At 52.7% G+C, this 18914-nt stretch overlaps 1 protein-coding gene across 3 annotated transcripts in view; it reads right to left on the bottom strand.

Annotated features, from left to right (window-relative positions):
• CTBP2 (C-terminal binding protein 2) overlaps positions 1–18914 on the bottom strand; it is a 153755-nt gene that overhangs the window by 36326 nt on the left and 98515 nt on the right. For all 3 annotated transcript variants that reach the window (XM_059398782.1, XM_059398781.1, XM_059398780.1), the window contains one exon: positions 11552–11711. In XM_059398782.1, coding sequence (XP_059254765.1) covers positions 11552–11609 — 58 coding nt within the window. In that variant the 5' untranslated portion in view covers positions 11610–11711. The remainder of the gene's footprint in view (positions 1–11551; positions 11712–18914) is intronic.

Below are 18914 nucleotides of genomic sequence, written 5' to 3' on the forward strand. Positions count from 1 at the left end.
GGGATAAGAAAGGGGCGGTGTGCAGTCTCACACACATTCTAGAACACGAGGCGCCCTGAGAAATGGGCCAGGTCTGCCGCTGGATCCTCCGGGCGACGTCGAAATCTGGCTCCGAGGACTGGTTACCGGTCAAATGAGTTACATCACTCAAGTCCAAACGCATTTTTTACTTTATTATCGGAAAATACAGATCCCTTCATGCTGCCAGGGATAAACAAACCAAAAAACACCTCTGTGGGTCATCTAGAATTCACCATTTTAAGACTGCCTCCACAGGTCAGCGACTAAGCCCCCACGTTACGAAGGAGAACCGGGGAGCAGCGGCAACGGAGGTGAGCCTGCCTCTACGTCTGTCCGCGGGGAAGCAGCATGCCAGCAGGCTGGCCGCTCTGAGATTCTGCAGGCGATTTTCCAGTATGCCCATGGATTACGATTTCTGCATCCCTCACTGGGGACTCTGGGTGCAGGAACACGAGCAGCACCAGTTTTTTAATCGAGATAAAAGACCTCCCCACCAGGAGCATCATGACACTTCCTAATCATGAACCCCGAAGGGTCCGAGAAGCAGCACCGTGGACAAAGTCGCAGGGTCTGCTCCTCCGACCGAGGGGAGCCCCGAGGCACGAACTCACACCGGAACCAAAGCTCACGACTGTGGGATCCGGTGAGAACATCTGAAACCGAGATCATGAGCTTCCCTGCAGCCGTGACACCCACGAACGGGGTCTTCACCCGCATCTCTCAGCGCCGGATTCAGTTAGAATCTTACACTTAAAAATCCAGTTGTTAAAAGAAAAATTGCTTTTTGAACGAGTACTGAGATTTTACTGTGGGAGAGGAAAGTAGGTCCAAGTCCGTTTCCAGGAGCTGGAGGTACACGGTACTGCGAGGCAGTTTCAGGGGCGCAGTGCCCCCCCCCCCCAATCTCCCTGCGTCCTGAGGCACACACGAACTCAACTCTGGGACAAGCTCGGTGTCCACCCACTGACTGTTGGAGAACTGGTGGGGAAGCAGCCCAGGACGCAGGCTGTTACCCGAACACCGCCGCCCCCATTTCTGACCCCAAAATACCAACAAAGCCTCAAGTTATCTGGAAAAACTCCCCGGCAGGTGGAGAGGAGACCTAAATCCCCCTCCAATCCCCTCCACCTCCTGGGATGCATGGGAAGGAAAAAAAAAATTAACAAGCCGCAGTGCCAACGCTGGGTTTCTGTGTAGAAAAGGGAGCTGCTGGCGCCAATTTCCGTAATTCTACTGTTGGCACCGTCGGCACCAGGGGCTGAGAGGCCTGGCTGGGCAGGGGCCTGAGGAAACAGGCCCGGCCACACCGAGATGGCATCTATGCGTCTCACCAGCAGCCGGAAGACGTGTTCCTTTAGAAGATCCACCAGAAAGGACAGGCGCACATTACAGAGCCCGAACCAAATGGAAACAGCGCTATCTGGTTACGGCAGATCATCTCCGGGTGCAGCTGGGCCAGCCCACCTCGTGCGTGCTGTCCCCTCCGCTGGGCGCAGCTTGAAGCATCCTTCCCTCTGGAAAGGAGCAGGCCAGGGAGGATGGGGCACCGCACCGGGGACCCTTCTCAGAAGGAGGGACAGGCTGGTGTGGACACAGCCTGTGGGTTGGGCGAGACACACCTCAGAGTATGTCTCACTCTCACTCTGTGTCTCAGAGAAGACACCGAAAACCAGATATGCTCGAGACGCCTCTGCCCACCTCTACCTCCTCACCTCTTCCCCTTCCGGTCCTGGGGTTTTGGGCCAAAAGGGGCCTGCTAGGCCTCTCAGGGAGGACCACACCCCACTGTCACCTTTTCCTCCCCCACTGGCTGGGCGGATGGACAACCGTAGTCCTTATCCTGCAGAGGTGACCAGAAACGAGGCATCTTTGGTATCCTGTCTTTCTTACAGTTTCCTTATCAGAGGATGTCCACACCTGCCAATGTCTGTACCAGGCAGGCGCCGTTCTAGGTGCTCTGCCCATACGCGACTCTATACAGGCCCACAGGGTGTGGGACACAGGTCCAACTCCAACTTCAGCCAAAGCTAATGCTCTATATTCCAGAATCCCCTGCACGGACCCTGGGTAGGCTCTGCCCCGCTGCTGGAAAAGGAAACCTGTTTAACACAGTAATCCTATTACTTGCTTAAGAGTTTCCCAAACTCCCAAGTATTGACGAGGTCACCTATAAAATTAACTACTTGAGTATCAGAAAGTACTCCTGAACTTGGACTCAGCGCATGGGGCTGCTGCTGGAGCTGGGGACCCCTGCCGAGAGCTGATGAGAGAAACTGCCCGAAGCCTGGGGTTGGGTGAAGCCCATCCACCCATTTCCTGTTCTCCCCATCTTATAATAAAGAAAACATAAAACGGGACCGAAAGAGGCTCTTAATCTCACGAAACAAACTGAGGGTTGCCGGGGGGGTGGACGTTAGGGAGGGTGTGTGCTATGGGGAATGCTGGGAACTGTGTAAACCTGGTGATTCACAGACCTGTACCCCTGGGACTAAGAATACATTATATGCTAAAAAAAAAAAATGAAAAATTTTAAAAAATTTAAAAATAAATTATAAAAGGAAAAGAAAAAAAAACATAACATCGTGTGGCTCTAGGGCTCAGGGGCCCCATTCGTGATGCAGGCGCATCCCTTCAGAGGCAGGCGAGGGACCCCGAGAGCTGCCTGGGCAGGACCTCTGCAGCGGGGGTGGCTCGGGAGACCCGCCTGGCTTGCGCACATCACGTTCACAGTTCAAGTTCCCCAACGGAAGCAGGACTGTCTAGAAGGTGGACCCCGCAGCTCCTAAGAAACCACGGACGAGTTTTTGAGAAGGAGTGGAAGGGGTCATGCCAGACGTGAGGCAGCCGGTGCAGGGAGAAGCTGCCAGGTGGGCGCCACCCCCCAACGCCAGAATGAGGCGGCCTGGGTCTCCCTCCGTCACCCAACACATCGTGCTCGGAAGCCACCCAAACTCACGCAGCCCCAGCTCCACAAGCTGCCAAATATTATGACAGATGTTTCCTGTGTGAGGTAAAAACACCTGGAACTGGACTCCCACTTTCCTAAATACTCCGGCAGCTCTGTTTTTTAAAGCACACTGCCGTCTTTTGGAGAGAGCCGCTTTTCTGAAAATCCCATGTTGACTAAATAAAGCAAGATGGGACCAATTTCTGAAAGAGCAATGAGCCTCACAGACTTAACTCTTTAATCCTGCAGAGTTTCACTACAGAAAACAGCATCGAGTAAAAAAGCCATCTTCTGGAAACTGCCAGAGACACAAGCTACATTCTCTTGCCAATAAAACGAACCCAAGCGAAAGCTGCAGGAACAGAGTAACCCGATGGCAAGCCAGGGGCTCCAGGCGGCACCTCCCTGAGCCCATGCTTCACGTCCCTGTGCGGAAGGCAGACCAGAAAACACTGAGAGAGGATCTAGAAGGTTCCAGAAAAAGAGGGAAGAAAACCAAGGAGGGGACAACCAGCCAACCAGCCCGCCCGCCCTTCCACGGAGCAGTGCTTGGGCAAACCACCAACAAGCATTTCACGTTCTAACCACGACGGTGACCTAGGAAACTGCTCGAAAAGCACGAGAGACCGAACGCCTCACACTCGCCCAGAAGCGGGTTCCGTAAATATCAAGGACGGGGCGGAGGCGGGCGGTCTGAAGTCCGGGCTCACGTGAAGGGCGCTGGGTCTGCCCGCCTGTCCCTTGACAGCTGTGTCGTTTCCCCGCCCGCCTGGTGGCCACCAACGCTGGTTCCTTCTCGGGAGGCGGCCAGGCCCAGCTCTGCGGCGCTTCTGGCCGGCCTTCCAGCTCTTGGTCTTCTGGCCCTCAAGGCCGCAAGACCATGGAGGCTCCGCCAGCGAAAGTGGACACGAGAGCCCCTGAGATGCTTCCCTGTGCTGGCTGGATCCCTGGACGGAGCCTCAGCAGCGCCCGCACCTCTGCCTTCCACAGGCGACATCTCCTGGGGGACACCGCAGAGGTTAGTGGGTTACGCGCTCTTTTCTGGCAGAACCAGCGCCAGAAATAGGCCTAGGACATCCTGCTTCCTACTTTTCAATGTGTATAGGCCGTGTTGGTTGGTTGTTTCTGTCGAGTGTTTTAGAATTTATGTTTGGAAACAGCTTCCTGCCTTTAAAGTTTTCTGTCCTTCTGCTCCCCCAGTGCCCCGATCAAAAGAGCTCACTTGGCTCATCACAATCAGAGGGGGTGGGGGACCCAAGTGCACCGGTCAAACAGTGGACAGGACGTCGTAGCAGTGTTTTAAGACAGCCTGCATCTACATTTTCACAAATGCCAGGAGAAAATCAGAACGTCTGGACACCATTTCAACAGAAGGAAGGACAGCAACGCCTATCCTGGGAAGCAGAGCGCGTGTTCCCATCTCTCAGTAGAAAGACGGAAGCTGAAGGGGTGGCTCAGTGGGTTAAAGCCTCTGCCTTAAAGCCTCTGCTCAGGTCATGATCCCAGGGTCCTGGGATCGAGCCCCACATCAGGCTCTCTGCTCAGCAGGGAGCCTGCTTTCCCATCTCTCTGTGCCTGCTGCTCTGCCTGCTTGAGATCTCTGTCAAATAAATAAATAAAAAAGGAAGACGGAAGCTTTAGACCATCAGGGCGCCCCAGGCCGGACATGGAGCCCAGTAACCAACCCTGGAACCAAACCAAGCCTTCCGGAGCAGCGTCCTCCCAACGGTCCCAGCCAGTGCACCCCTGAAGACGTAGCCACTTTGAAAAGTGAAAGCAAAGGCTTGCACACTGCTCCTGACTTGATTTCCTAACTAGATCATAAATACGATGACAGCTGTTATTACGAGAATTAGCTTTGTTTGCCACTCGTGATGGGGCAGAAAGTCAGCTCCTCTTTTAGGGCATGTTTTTGGGGTGAGCGTGGGGGGCGGGAGGTGTGTGCTGGAACCCCAGGCTGGGATGCGGGTCTGGGCATAAAGCCACAGGACAAAATTCGACCAGGAAAAGCCGACAATTCCCCACGCAAGGTCTGCTCCGGCAGGTGCTCAGTGACAACCACTTGCTTCCTTCCTTCTTTTCTACAATAAACCTCCAATAACAGCAAAAAATCCCACAGAATCAGAATCTCGGGTAATCCCCAACCAACCCCAACGCTGACACCCCTCACTCCATCACACTGTGTTTTATGTCCCTTCCCCTGCACTGGGTTCAGAATATTCTCGAATTCCTTCCTCTCACCTTTGAGATGCCCTCATCACTTCCATTCACCAGGGTCCAGCTCAAATAACCTACCTCCAGGAACCTTCTTTAATTCCCTCTTTGTCACTTTGTCCCTAAGTCCAAAGAAATCGATACCTATTAAGAGGAGAACACCACCGAAATAATCCAGGGAATACATCAATTGCTAGAGACAGCCCATGGTCTCTCACTTAAGGTGACAGAGCCCTATTTTTCCTGACATGCCCTTTTCTCTGTCACATGCTTGTTCCTTTGACACAGTGAACACACCAGTGTGCCAGCACAGGGCACAGGACGCGATGGGGACAGTCAGTCCTTAAGGCCCTCAAGGCACATACCGGGTGATGGGAAAAAATGACAGGTGTACGTGGTCACCAGGGGGACCCTACCCATGACTACTCTGGCCTCTGAACCCATGCCCATGCTGAAGCACAGACACCATCTTCGAGGGTCCTGCAAGTGTCCATGCACAGCAGGCACTGAGCTAAGTGGGCCCCGCCCACCAATGTTGCCTGGCAACAGCCCAGACTGGCACAGCCTGCCGTGCATGGCGTCAGCACACGGGCCCCAGTGGCTGTCAGGAGATGGGCTGCCAAGACCTTCTGCAGGAGATGAAAAGATCGACTCCCCACCCTGCTTCACCCACTCCAGGGTGCATGGGAAGGGCCCTCTTGGTACACACACCTTTCCAACCAGGACCTGGGAAATGAGACCAGTCCCTCCCAACGAGGGAGTCACATGGCAAGGGGTACAGGGAGGAATGGAGATCCCTGTGACCAGGCGCATGTGCTAGCCCGAACCCGCCCCCCTCCTCCCACGACCTCATAGCCCAGCTGGCGGTGCTGAGACAAATTCTTGCCTGGACCCAGCTGGGCACCTGAGGGCTCCCTGGAGACAGAGACATGCCAGGGACCCTGAGCTTGGTTAGAGCAAGAGCCCCACTAACATCAGGATGTTCATAAAAAAATCACAGTTTTGGTGGCCCGAGTATAAATCAGTCAGAAGCAGGGGCCTCATTTCAGTGTGTCCCTCGTAAGTTCTGAAAAAGGAGTCATGGTGCAAAGCGCTGGCAGCCAAGTGTATCCTGGGGTTCTGGTTTCACGGTCTCCCAAATACCTGTTATTAGTTGAGCTGTGTTGGGACCTACCCAGGCCCAGGGACATCCTCCACATTTGCATGGGGGGCACAGTGTGCAGGTCTCTGATGGCTCTGCTGCCCTTGGATCTACTCTGATGAAGGAGACTAAGCCTGGTTCCTGTGAGGTGCTGACTGAGCCCGAAAGGCTCACTTTCCTCCAAAGTGCCATGACCAGATGAAATGCCTCAAAGCAAAGCAGTCTGGGAGACCAGCTAGCTGGCTCTCGGGCACTCGGGAGGTTTGAGGCCAAACCAGGACCGAGACAGGGTGCGGCCAGCCTGAGGGAGGGCAAGATCCACTGTGCTGGGGAGAGCGCAGAAGGAGCAGCCGTTGGCTAAACACAGCAGACCCCGACACCCCAGGTGGAAGCGGGCGGCCCTGACACGCTGCTCCTGTAAACAGGGGGAGTGAAAACAAATCCGCCAGCTGCAGCGAGAGCCCACTTGGTGGCACCGACAAGTGCAAAGAGAAGCTGAAGTTTGCATTTTACCCATGAGCGGCGAGAGAAGCAAACACTGAACCTTGAACCTGACTCTCATGTGCAGAACCTGGGGCCTGCCTGAAGGTGGGCAATTCTAGGAACCCCATCCCTAGCTGACAGACCGCCGGGCTCCCCAGGAGAGGAGCGAGGACCAGATAGGGGAAAAGGTGGATTTCTATTCCTTGCAAGTAACTTCCACTAAGCTTCCACTTGACCACACCCCCTTCCTTTACCAGTCCTTTACATGGGGCTCATTGTGGCAATATATTCATTTATGCTTGGAGTTTAAAGTCATGTCTAGTTGACTATTGTATATTTACATAGCTAATGTAATTATCGCTAATCACATAATTACTGGAAATATGCATAATTGCCTAAGCCAAACATATAATTATAATGTATAGTAACATTATGAATCCCCCTTTTAAAATCCACATTTTGGGGCTATTTAAGGATATTTATTAGAAACGATTGTGGACTACCTAGAGATGGCCAGCGTCAACACAGTTTCTGTACAAAGTGCTGTTAAGTGCTTTCAAGACCAAAACAGGTAAAACGAAATTGCGTATGAATGAAAGACAAAGCGATTTTGACCTGGGACTGTCCACTCCTCTCGGGTATACCTACGGGGAAATACTGGCCAGTCTTGCTCTGTGGGCTCTGGTGGCTGTGAGCTGTGCCATGAAGGCCCTGATGAGGGAAGACCGCCCCCCCCCCCCCCCAGTCGACCCAATGCCTCCCTGGACCACATCAGCTATCTGGCAAACGTGGGGGCTTGGAGACCTCTTTCCTTCAAGAACACTCTGGAACCATGAATAAACTTTCTTGGGGGAACGTTGCATGGAGATGGACTCTCATGGTGACAGGCTCATCCCACTGAGAAGAGCTTTTAACTCGAGGAACATCTTTTAACCTCACCCCTGCGACATTTTCTGACTCCTCTTGTCCTCCTTGGTGACAAAATGGACACAGAAAGATTCCCAGATTTTATAACTACTCATGTGTTCAACAGATATCGTTGGGTTCTCTTTTTCCCACGTCCATTTAAGCAGCCCATCTTCTCACCTCTTTTTACCTCTGTGCTCGTGAGAACATCCCGGAGGCAAGACCTGTTGGCTAGGGAGAGTCCCGTCCTGAGTTACGTTATAAAGCGGATGCCCATCACAGCTCAACTGATACCATCACCAAGACCATTTTCCACATGTGTAAGACATTTCCACAAAATAAAGGAAAATGAAGTATCTACCTTTTCCAAATCACATTCTCCACAGCCACAGGAAAGGATGGTGTTTAATGATGTTCTACCATAACCCACAATGAGCTGTTCAGACAAAAAGTCATCAGCAAAGCCATTCTGGTATACCACCCTTCTACAAACCCAGCAAATGCTTTCCAAAAAAGCTTTTTGGACAACTTGTGTGGCACGGAGTGACAGAAAGCCCTCCAGCTGACCGACAGGTGTCTGGGGCAGGTCGTACCAGCTCGGCCGTGATGCAGCAACAGAGCAAAACTCGGACGGTGTAATTCGCAAATGCAATGTATCACTTCTGCCACAAACTTAACAGCGTGGGAAACCAAGACCTAAATTATACACCCAAAAGGGGGGGATGGCAGCCTGGCCCTGACCAGTGCCCATTATCACACCCTGCTCCACCGTGCTTACACAACAGCACTCCAGGACTGTTTGATACCAGGCATCCAAAAGAGCAGAGAACAAATGATAAACATCAGAAGAGAGTGGTCACTTTAAAAAGAAAAGTTAAAATCTGGCTTTTAAGTCAGCTCAAAAGACCATTATTCCAGCTGATTTGGATGGCGTCCCAAAGACTGGCTGGTGAGAAGCTAAGCTTTGCTCTGCACTGTGCTTAGATCACGACAGAAACATCCTGGGGTGGGAGTGGGGGTGGGGTGGGACTGGGGGCTGACAGGTGCAGCCGAGTCAGATCCTGCCCTCTACCCCATCTTCCCTGGACTTTGAGTCGAGCCACACAGGGGAGAGTGGCTAGGAGTGGCCACGGGGAGTGGGGTTCAGGAGGAGACCTTGAGGTTTCCAGGAGGAAGAGGCTGGGCCTTGGAAGGCAGGTAAGAATCCTGGAAGCAGCATCTGTGCAGGGATGATGCCCAGATTTCTCCAGACTGGCTCAGCTAGAGCAGAAGTGTTCGGGGCCGGGGGGGCAGGGGCTGTGAGGAGAGGGACCCAGGAGGGCCTGTCTGGTGTGGGATCCCACAGCCGGGGTATGCCCTGGGGTCTTAAGGTAGCTGGAAGGACAGAATTCTGGAGATTTGTTTCCCGAGACCAAGAGCCGAGATGATAAAGTTCCTAGGAGCCCAGAGTGGCTACAACAAAGCAAGGCAGCTTTCATGCTTTTAATCATAAAAATAAAAAACAATGAGCTATAGGAAGTCCTGCGGGGCGGGGGAAGGGAGCACCGGCAGCGGGAAGGAGACAACAGCTTGCGGGGCTAGGTGGACTTTCTAGAAGAATACTGAAAAGCAGTTAGTTCAGGTTTATAGAACAGACCCTGGGGATAGTCCAAAGCTAGGGGTGCAGACACATGAGGCCTTCAGGAAGGAGAAAGAACCGAATCCACAGCACTGATGGGAGGGAAAAGCCAGATAAGGAACAGCACACTGCCTGGGCTCCTGCGCACACACACTGGCTGCTCTGTGTCTCACTGGTCTCAGCTGGGAAAGGAGCGCCGCCGGTCCCGGACCCCAAAGAAGATGCTGAGTCGGTCTCTATGTGAGGGTCACCAACAAAGCGTCTTCCAACAGCTGACACGCAACGGGACAGCAAGCCAATGTCTGGGATCGGGGATTACGAGGAACACAGAGAACTCCCAAGTCTGTCTTGATGGCGCCTACCAAGAAATTTTAAAAAATTGTGGCTGCAACCAGCTGAGGACTGCCATTCACGGATGAAGCAGATTCTGACATTTCGGTTATAAAAAGTGGGTGGGAGGTTGGCGGCCCATGCTTGGGAGGGTGGGGTCTGAAGAGCTGTCAGTCGTCTTGCCCTTGCTGACAGCCCTAATGATACAGAGGGGGAATGGCCACCGGCTCTCCAATGTACCCCGATGGTGTACATCTAGGTAAATCCTGGGATCCTGGGGAAGAGGGGTCAGAATCAGCACCACAGGCATTCCGCCATGAGCCTCGGAGAGTTGATTCACTAAGTTTTCCAAACAGAGGCCCCAGTCACCCAAAACGAAGCACCTCTCCACTGGAGGTCAAAGGTAAATTTAAATTTAAGAAATCCCCACACGATCAGGTGAACCCAGAGGGTGGGATGTGACCAACCAGCTGGTCCAAGCTCTTCAAGGAGTGTCCATGCTTCTGAAACTCAAAAAGGCCAAGGAAAAAGGTTCAGACGAAGGGGACCAAGGAGACATGACAACTAACCGGTCCCCTTGCTGAGTTTCTGCACAAACCAAGCAGCTGGAACAGGTGTGCGGGACAGTGAGGACAGGCAGTCTGGATTAGAGATGCTGCAGCGAGGTTCAGTCCCCAGGGTGGGGGAGTTTATGGAGCTGTGTTTACATCAGGAGAGGTCTTAAAAGGAGACACATGCCACAGGTCATCCTTCAGAGGGAATGGCTGTATCTACAACTTCCTTTTCAATGGTTCTGGAAAGCCTGCCCATCATTCACACTCACTCACACACACACACACACACACACACACACACACAATCGCTGTCTGTACATCTATAGGAATGTAAGTGACAGCAAATGTTCTCAACTAGTGAGTGTTGTTGAAGGGAGTCTCCGTGTCCGTTCTAGTTCATCGATCTTTCTGCAGGTTTCAAAGTTCTGCTCTGTTTATCAAAACCTTTCAATCCCAAACCCCCGACATGGCAGGGGAACCCAGGGCTGTAGGGGGCCAGTGACCACAGACCTCTTGCCAGACACACAGTCACACAGTACAACACATCTTTGATGTCTCCACCTCGTGAGGCCGGGCCAACAGTCCCATGTGGCCAGCTGGGGGGCCGAGCAGACTGTGAGCGCATGGCAGTGCGGTGGGGGAGCTCCCCTCCATGGCCCCCATCACAGACCCGCTGCCAAGTCACCGATCACCAGGCCGGGCTGACCCAGTGGGCAGTGTGGCCGTGGCCGGCTGGAGCGCTCAACCCCACGCCCGGGGCCGCGTGCTCTGGCTTTCTTACTGCTCCCTAATTAGGAGGGGATGGTGTTTAATCAACATCTCAGAGGTTCGTCCCCAGGTTTCCATTAGATTTTAATTATGTTTATTTTTCCTTTCATGAATAAAACACTTCCAGACATTTTCAAAGATACTAGGGATGTGAACACATAATGAGGGGCAACACTGGGCTCTTCAGGAATATCTTGGAATTCATCACTGTAAATATCTTAATCGGAAACAGATAAAAGTCCGGAAACCTCAGAAAGTGGAAAAAGATGGCCCTCTCACACGGTGTCCTCCATCTGCAGGGTGACCTGGGTGTGCGCAAGAAACAGGCCCAGGGCCACTCCCTCCCCGGCCATCCTCCTACGCCCACCCCTCCCCCGGGAGCCGGGCACCCCTGCGCGCAGGGCAGGGCTGCTGACCACGCAGCCCAGGACCCAGGCGCGGGGTGCTCGGGCCGGGGCTTTCTGGCTGTAATGGATTTCGGTCCGAACCACAAACCAGGTCCCCGCGGGTCAGAGGGGGGTGGGGCTATGCACCTCGGGTGACAAACCGCCAATCACGCTGGCTCTTACCTTCACAAATTCTGTCCAATCGCTGTCGCTTGACTTTGTGCTTATCCACAAGGGCCATTCTTTATCGAACTTTGCAACTCTCTGATTCAAAAGGCAAAGCGGTCCTCTAAGAACTTAGGGGAACGCGCAGGAGTCTGCGGGCATTACACCACTATGAACCCTGAAACAAGGAGAAAAGAATCCTTACTCTCTGGACACCCTGGGGCAAGGGCAACAGGTCATTCGGGACTGAACTGCCACTTCCTACACGGGCACCTGCCGGCAGCGCTCACTCTCCTCCAACACCGGAGAGGGAGGCTGTTCGTCCGCGGTCCCGGGCTCCCACCCTCCTCCGTCTGGGACAGGAAGGGAGCACATGCCCAAGACAATTGTCACTTGTTTCTGCAAGCAGAAGACGGCATCTAGAACTCTTGCTTTTCGCTTCAGGGCTGTCCACACCAACTGCGACAGCCTGAATTGTTTGTCATTTGTTCTCCAAGGCCAGACACCAGCTCAGGGGCCCGCCGGGCCTGTCCTGTGCTGAGCCCCGAGAGGCAGAGGCAGACGCCAGACCATGCTGGACCATCAGGGGAGCAGGTCCCAGGCCCACTGGCACTGAGATACAGACACCCAGCTGGGGTGACAGGACAGGTGCCCTCCAGGCCTTCCATCAAGCAGTTTACAAAACTCCCCCCAGCCCAGTCCCCGGAAAGCCACTGCTCAGCACGGGAGCCCCTGACCCCACTGTAAGAGAATGGGGCAGGAAGCCACATACCACCTAACCACTTAAGCCAAGTGTGTCCACTGCCACCTTCCTGGGCCTCCCTGGCATCTCAAGGGAGCCACAGATGGTATCGTGACAGCAGGGTCCAGGCTGCTGGCCTCGGCACCGGGGAGCTGCGGCCGGGCCCACGCCTGTCCCAGCGCGCCTGCAGGCAAAAAGGAGGCTGAGGAGGGGTGGCTCGTGTCTCGGTCGAGGGCTGCGGGACTCTCCGGAGGGAAAGCCACAGGCCACCTGAGGAATGCGGAGCTGGGCTGCTGCCCAGCTCGTCTGTGGAGGGAGGGAGGCGGGGGCAGGGGGCTGGAAGGCTCTGACCCTCACTTCCTGCTCACGGAACATACCAACTGAGGCCACAAATCACCGTCTGTACCCACAATGTCCGAGCTTTTTGACTCATGGCTGTGGTCTTATTTTAACAACATGTACATGCACAGAGAAAGTTGTCCTTAGTCAACCGGCAAATGAGACGGGGGGACAGGAGACGAAAGTGAGGTTCCAGGGCTAATAATGATGATCACGTACCGTCATCAATTATGCAAAACGCTGGGACTTACTTTATCAAAGGTCAGAATACGGGTCTGACTAGGAGAAGGCAGACTTCCTGGTAGTTAATGGCTAATTTCCCAGCAACGAGACGCACCCCAAAGATTTATGGCAATAATTACACGATTTTTTTTTTTTTAAGAGCTAGGGAAAAAGCACAATTTCCAATCACATAAATAATTAATGCAACATACGACACCCTCTCCAAACCCGGGGAGTTCCCCAAACCTGCACTGGCCACACCAGACTAGGGAGGAACTGATGCTTGTCTGAAAGCAAGCAGGTCAACACCTGGGAGGTCCCTGGTGCAGATGTGATGGACACATTCTAGAAAATTCTGGTTTTGCTTTTGCTGAACTTTAGGAAAGGCAACAACACAAAGGAGCCAAGGGGGTGCCTAACTCGAGCAAACTGAGGCCAAGAGTCCCAGACAGAGGGGCATGGCAGGGCCTCTCCCCGAATGTGAGCGCTGGTGTTCCTGAGACACCGACGGGGCAGCCCCGGGCCCCGGTGATTTCCATCTGCTTGGGTCCCGAGTTCTGATGGTCAAGCGGCAGTGTGGCCCCTCTCCGCCACACTGGCGTAAAGTCAGAGCCTCGTGTTAGCCGAGGGGTGAGAGAATTAATTAGTTAATATTTGTGAAGTGCCTTAGAGATGAAAAATGACAGCATTATCATCCCAGGCAAGCTGGCTTTCACACCCTCCTCCTCCAATTCCCCAAGTGAGGCCTAATCATTCTTTTTGCTTTCCTTTGAATTTTAATTTGTATAATTAGATGGCGTCCTGAAAAATTGATAAGTAGAATCTCGATTATGCAATCAAAGGAAAGATCAGGCATCGGCTTACACAAATAGTCTGCATCCTATTATTAAAAAAAAAAAAAAAAAAGAAAAATGGCCATGGACTCCCACTGGGTATTTTTTGGGGCTGGGTGTGTGTGTGGGGGGCTGGCTCTATGCTGTCCCTCTGTGGCTGGCCCCTCTGGCTGTGGCACCCACCCACGCAGACAGTGAATTCAGACTCACAAGGCCACCAGGCAGAGTCCGATCAGGACCCTGTGGCAGTGACCACCGATCTGTGGAGCCCCGTCTCTGTTCCCTCCGTTCTCTCTTCTGAAGCAAGAAGGTATGAAATGTGACATTTTCCTCCTTGGGTCTCCCGGGGAACAAGCTATTTATGAGGACTTAATTAGCATAACCCTCTTCCCCATGACAGGGACAGGCCCTTCTCGGAGCGAAACCACGAGCTACCGTCTCTCGCTGGTGTCCACGCGGGGACGGCCAGCACCCCGCAGCCTCCATGCCGGCCCCGGGCTCCCGGACAGCTCCTGCTGCGAAAGCCACCCTCTGCCTTCACTCACAGATCAGGCCCTTTTCTGGCCCCGAACTGATCACTGCTATCATCGGCTGACCCTACGATCCGTGTTTAACAACAAATCGAGTACACGTAGAAGAGGAGAAGGGGTGGGGGAGGTGTCCCACTGTCCCTCTTTGGCTCAAGCCGTACAACTCTGAACCATGATCGTGGTGTTGTCGCAAGGGAGTTGTAAATTCTACAATCACCTGCATGATGACCAAGGGGAAGCAGGCTCCATGGTTGTAGAAAATAGGGATGTTTTACGTTCCTTGCCCACGGGAGCCACCTGTAGACCACGTTCCCTCTAGCTGAGGCTGGGGGGGTGACCTCAGTGGAACTCGAAAAGGGTCAGAAGGAAAGTCAGGTCTTTTCAGGAGGAGGGTCCTCAATGCCAAATCTTACAGAAAAACCAGCACTGTCTTCTCCTCCAAAACGGAGATCCCAGAACTGCAGAGCAAACCACCCCAGAAGGCCCTACCTGACCTTCTAGGAGCGTGAGATGAGAGCGGTGATCCCGGGCTGAAAGGTTTGGGGTCAGGGAATCTGGTTCACTGCAGAAGGAGAAAGATGCCTGCGTGGGAAAGATACTTAAGGTTCCGGTCTCCACCAGAAAGCAGCCGCAAGGGTGGGATATTTGCTCCACGTGGGTTTCCGAGAGAAACTGGAGACTGAAGCAGGTCAGCCAACAGGAAGGACGCTTCATCTTCCGACTGCTCGCTCGCATCATCAAACACAAAACAAACACCCCAAAGGGAGTACAGGAGAAATGGGTTGTTCCCCTCATCCAACGAGTGAGGGGGTCTAAAATCTGGGGGACGGATTTTACTAAATATGACCATGAAAAGCCCGCCTGCCTGGACCGAAACTCCACAAGGCACAGAAACCCCGAGTCCTTGCTCATTTACATTAATAAAATCCCAAATTTTAAAAATGCCCCCAGTTTCTTTATTCTAATTCCTTGTCTTCGTAAACACTGGGCAGATGATAAGAAGTCACACCAAGTAACTGATGTCTTTCCAAAGGAAAAGTCTTCTGAAACCATGGCAATCACCTTCAATTCTTTTTAAGGAAATCTATGTAAACACACCACGTTCATAAAGAGAGATCAAGTTGTGTGACGTGCGGACAAACTAACAGAATCACAATTAAGCAGGTGCCGCTCAATTCTGAGTAAACCCTCTGAGTCCTCAATCTATCGCACTGTTATACCCACAAGTGGGCTAGTTCCCACTTGAGAGGCTGAAACGATCCAGTGCAAGGAGAGAAGGCCCCCAGGGCCCCCCAGCAGCATGGGCACAACAACGGCTCCCTCCCTTCCGAGCTGGGATCCTAAGGGGACGAGGGCACCCCTCCTCAGGTCCCTTCACCCCACCCTACAAGGCTCTAGTAAGGACCACAGGCCTGTTCGCCAACCTGTGAGTGACCCAGCAGGGCGGCAGGCCAGGCACCTGCCGTGTCACACAAGGTCAGCATACTCAGTGCCTTGACACTGTGGGCCCACCAAGGCCAACTGTCCAGGACACTCTGACTCTGCTGAGACTCAGCAGAGTCGCTGGTCTTCAGGCTACCCCCAAAAGGACCTGTTCCAGCATTTTCAGAAGCCCAAGTGGAACAACAGATTCCTTTCTTGGGGAGACAGCTGGGTAGAAGTCTCTGAACAGGGCCTGTGGGTTTTTTTGTGTGTGTGTTTTTTTTTTTTTTTTTTTTTAGAAATATGCGACAGGGTCAGGATCACTGGGAAAAACACTGGCTTAGCCTTCAGGAAGTGGCTGACATCACGGCACAATGAACAACAAAATTATTAAAACTGCATTTTAAGGAAGAAAAGGATGCTTTGGGGCAAGATCAGTTGTGGGAAATAAGCTCACTGAAGTCAGTTTTGTAAATGTTTCAAAGCTACTACTGCTCCTTATTTCTTCAGGAACTTCTGGGCGTAGTTAGGGTTTTTTTTTTTGAAAGGGGAAACCCCCATGGTTTGGACAAGTGGCCTAGCATAAGGTGCAGAGGGGACTCCCAGTCCTGATCCCAGACAGAGGTAAGCAGCAGGCCCCTTCCATAAGTGAAGCCTCACTCTGGCTCCTGGACCAGACCCGTACACCATTTCGTAAGGCTCCTCACCTTTCCCCAGGAGCCCAAGCCAAGGGCACCCTGGTCACACGCCCTCCATCCATTCCATGGGCCCTACCCTCTGATAATCAAAGTGCATGGCCAGTGTCAAGTGCCTTTAGCACAGACCCACTGCACTCCTCCAGCACCCAGGGGCCAGGTGAGCTTCCAAAGTCAAATGCGTTTGGATTTTAAGAGGCCAGAGTTCTTACACTGTATTGTAGTAGAGCCCAAAATCAATCATTAAAACTGCACCAGGACAGAAGAATGTGCTCACCCTACTGGACGAACTACAGGACCCAGCGACCACACTCAGCAGTGCAGGCCCGGTCAAAGCTCTGCTGCCAAAATGGGTTACCAAAGAATCAAAGGTTCCAGAACTTTCTACAGTTTGGATGTGAGGTTAAGAATTGTGGGCCTGGAATTTAAGGCTTTCCTTCCAGTCCCCCTGCAAAATACTCGCTGGAGCTCTGAGGGAAGGAGAGAGGTGAAGAGTGGACAGCCTGTAAGGTCACCAACCCAGAAAGCAAGACTTCTAGCACGAGGAAGCCCAGCGCAGGGCGTCAGTCCCGTGAGGCTAGAGGCCGCCACCAGGAAGGAGCGGATATCAAAGCCTCCCTTGTGCTGAGACCAGCTCCTGGGCCAACAGCGCCAAGTGAGCCCTCCTGCGCCGTCTACGATTCTTAGTACATGACATTCCTTTCCCGGCGTTAAATGCAGAAATTCAAGAATTCTCAGTATTTTCACTTGCTAGCAACCATCACCAAGAACAGAGGACGTGAACAGCACCGCTTCGTGATTCTCCCGACTGGTTGTTTTGTGTCATAATGAAAACGGAGTGCTGGTTTTCCCGTGCTGCAGGAAACGAGGCTCTTCCCTGCTCAGGATTTCCACACATTTCCAAGGCACTTCACTTACAAGTATGCAGCAAAAATTAATATTCATTTTTATAATGAAATGGTCTTTAAGAAACAAAAGCAAACAACAAAAAAGATAAAGGGTAATAAACAAATTTTCATTTAATGAAAGAAATGTAAAATACCCCCTTTTTTCCATGGTGTTGAGACCGAGGAATCATGGGAACAGATGGATGCTTCCTTCCCCAGTTTTCTGACCCTTCCCTCCTCCGGCATGACAGTCCCGACCTGGAGAGGAGAAGTCTGCCAGGACAGAGTGAAGGGAGGAGCAGCCTCAAGTTCCATCGTGACCAGGTAACTCCTCTTTCGTTACCTACCAAGAGTACGAAATTACTGTAGATCTGAGTGAACGGATGTGAACACCGTACAGAGGAAACCTCGGGACATCGGAAAGTTCTCCTGGCCCCTGCAGGGCTTGTGAGCAATGGGAGGCTTTTGGGGTGGCTATTCCAGGGCCCCAAAGGTCACCTGAAGGTGATGTCTGCACCTGCTGTGGTCCAGGGCAGAGTAAAAGCACGGCGAATGAACAGCCACCGAGGGCCGGGACCTGGCGGGCATGTAAGGCAGGAGCCACCAGGGGACGCTGTGCTGAACTTAGAAACAGTCAACAGAGGGTGCCACGTGGGCTCAGGGGGAGTAGCGCGTGACTCTTGATCCTGGGGTTGGGGGTTGGAGCCCTATACTGTGTGTAGAGATTACTTAAAACAGAAATTTAAAAAAAAAATTTTAAATTTTTTTTATTTGAGCGAGAGCAAGCATGAGTAGGGGGAGAGGAAGTAGTAGGCTCCCCGCCAAGCAGGTCCCTGGGATCATGGCCTGAGCCCAAGGTAGATGCTGAACCGACGGAGCCACCCAGATGCCCCAATAAACCGACTTTAAAATAGTCTAAGGGATGCGGGGTGGGATGGGATGGGGGAGGAACGGGAGGAGAGGAAAGATTTAACACTTTTAAGGCAGTTTGGATCATTTGCTTATTCTAACATGAATTGCACTTGTATTTCAATGCCTAATAAGGACCATTTTATAGGAATTAGTTTGTTCGCAAACAAATCGCCAAGATCTTTAAAAAAAAAGTCTTAACATTAGATTTTGAAGACCTCTGCCTCCTAATTTCTTGCCAGTGGGAGGCCCCGAATTGTCAGCTGCCCTCCTGGAGTGTCTGCCTTCCTCAGGGAACACCACTGTCTTGCTACCTCTGTGAAGAGCCCAGACTGCTTGTCTCTTGACAGTGAGCAGTCTGGAATCCCTGTGTGAGGGGATGCTCTCTGCAGGCTTGGCTCTTATGCAAAGCTCCTGGGAAACCACCGGTGTGGGGTGGACCTTCTCAGGCTAAGCGTTCCCAGGAGCAGGCCTGGAGGCCAGCGATGGGGCCCTTTGGCCGGCAGAGGGCACTGCATGCCCGGCGTGGCCTTCCCAGGCCCCAGAGCCCAACGAGACTCTGGGACTCACCTTGTTCATTTCAACCCCAACTTGGACTCTACCAAGAACCTGGAGAAAATGAAACCAGATGCTTCCAGAAGGAAAGGCCCGAGCTGCTTTCAGGGTGGCGCACTGCATCTTCCCTCAATCTCCGATGCAAAACGAACACTTAAAACCACGGATATGTTTAGATTCAGGACCATGACATGACCAGCTGCGGGAAAGGGAACCCAGGCACCCCCGCACCCCCGCATCTTTGGCC

Source organism: Mustela nigripes, chromosome 4 (genome assembly GCF_022355385.1).
Source record: "Mustela nigripes isolate SB6536 chromosome 4, MUSNIG.SB6536, whole genome shotgun sequence".
NCBI lineage: Eukaryota > Metazoa > Chordata > Mammalia > Carnivora > Mustelidae > Mustela > Mustela nigripes.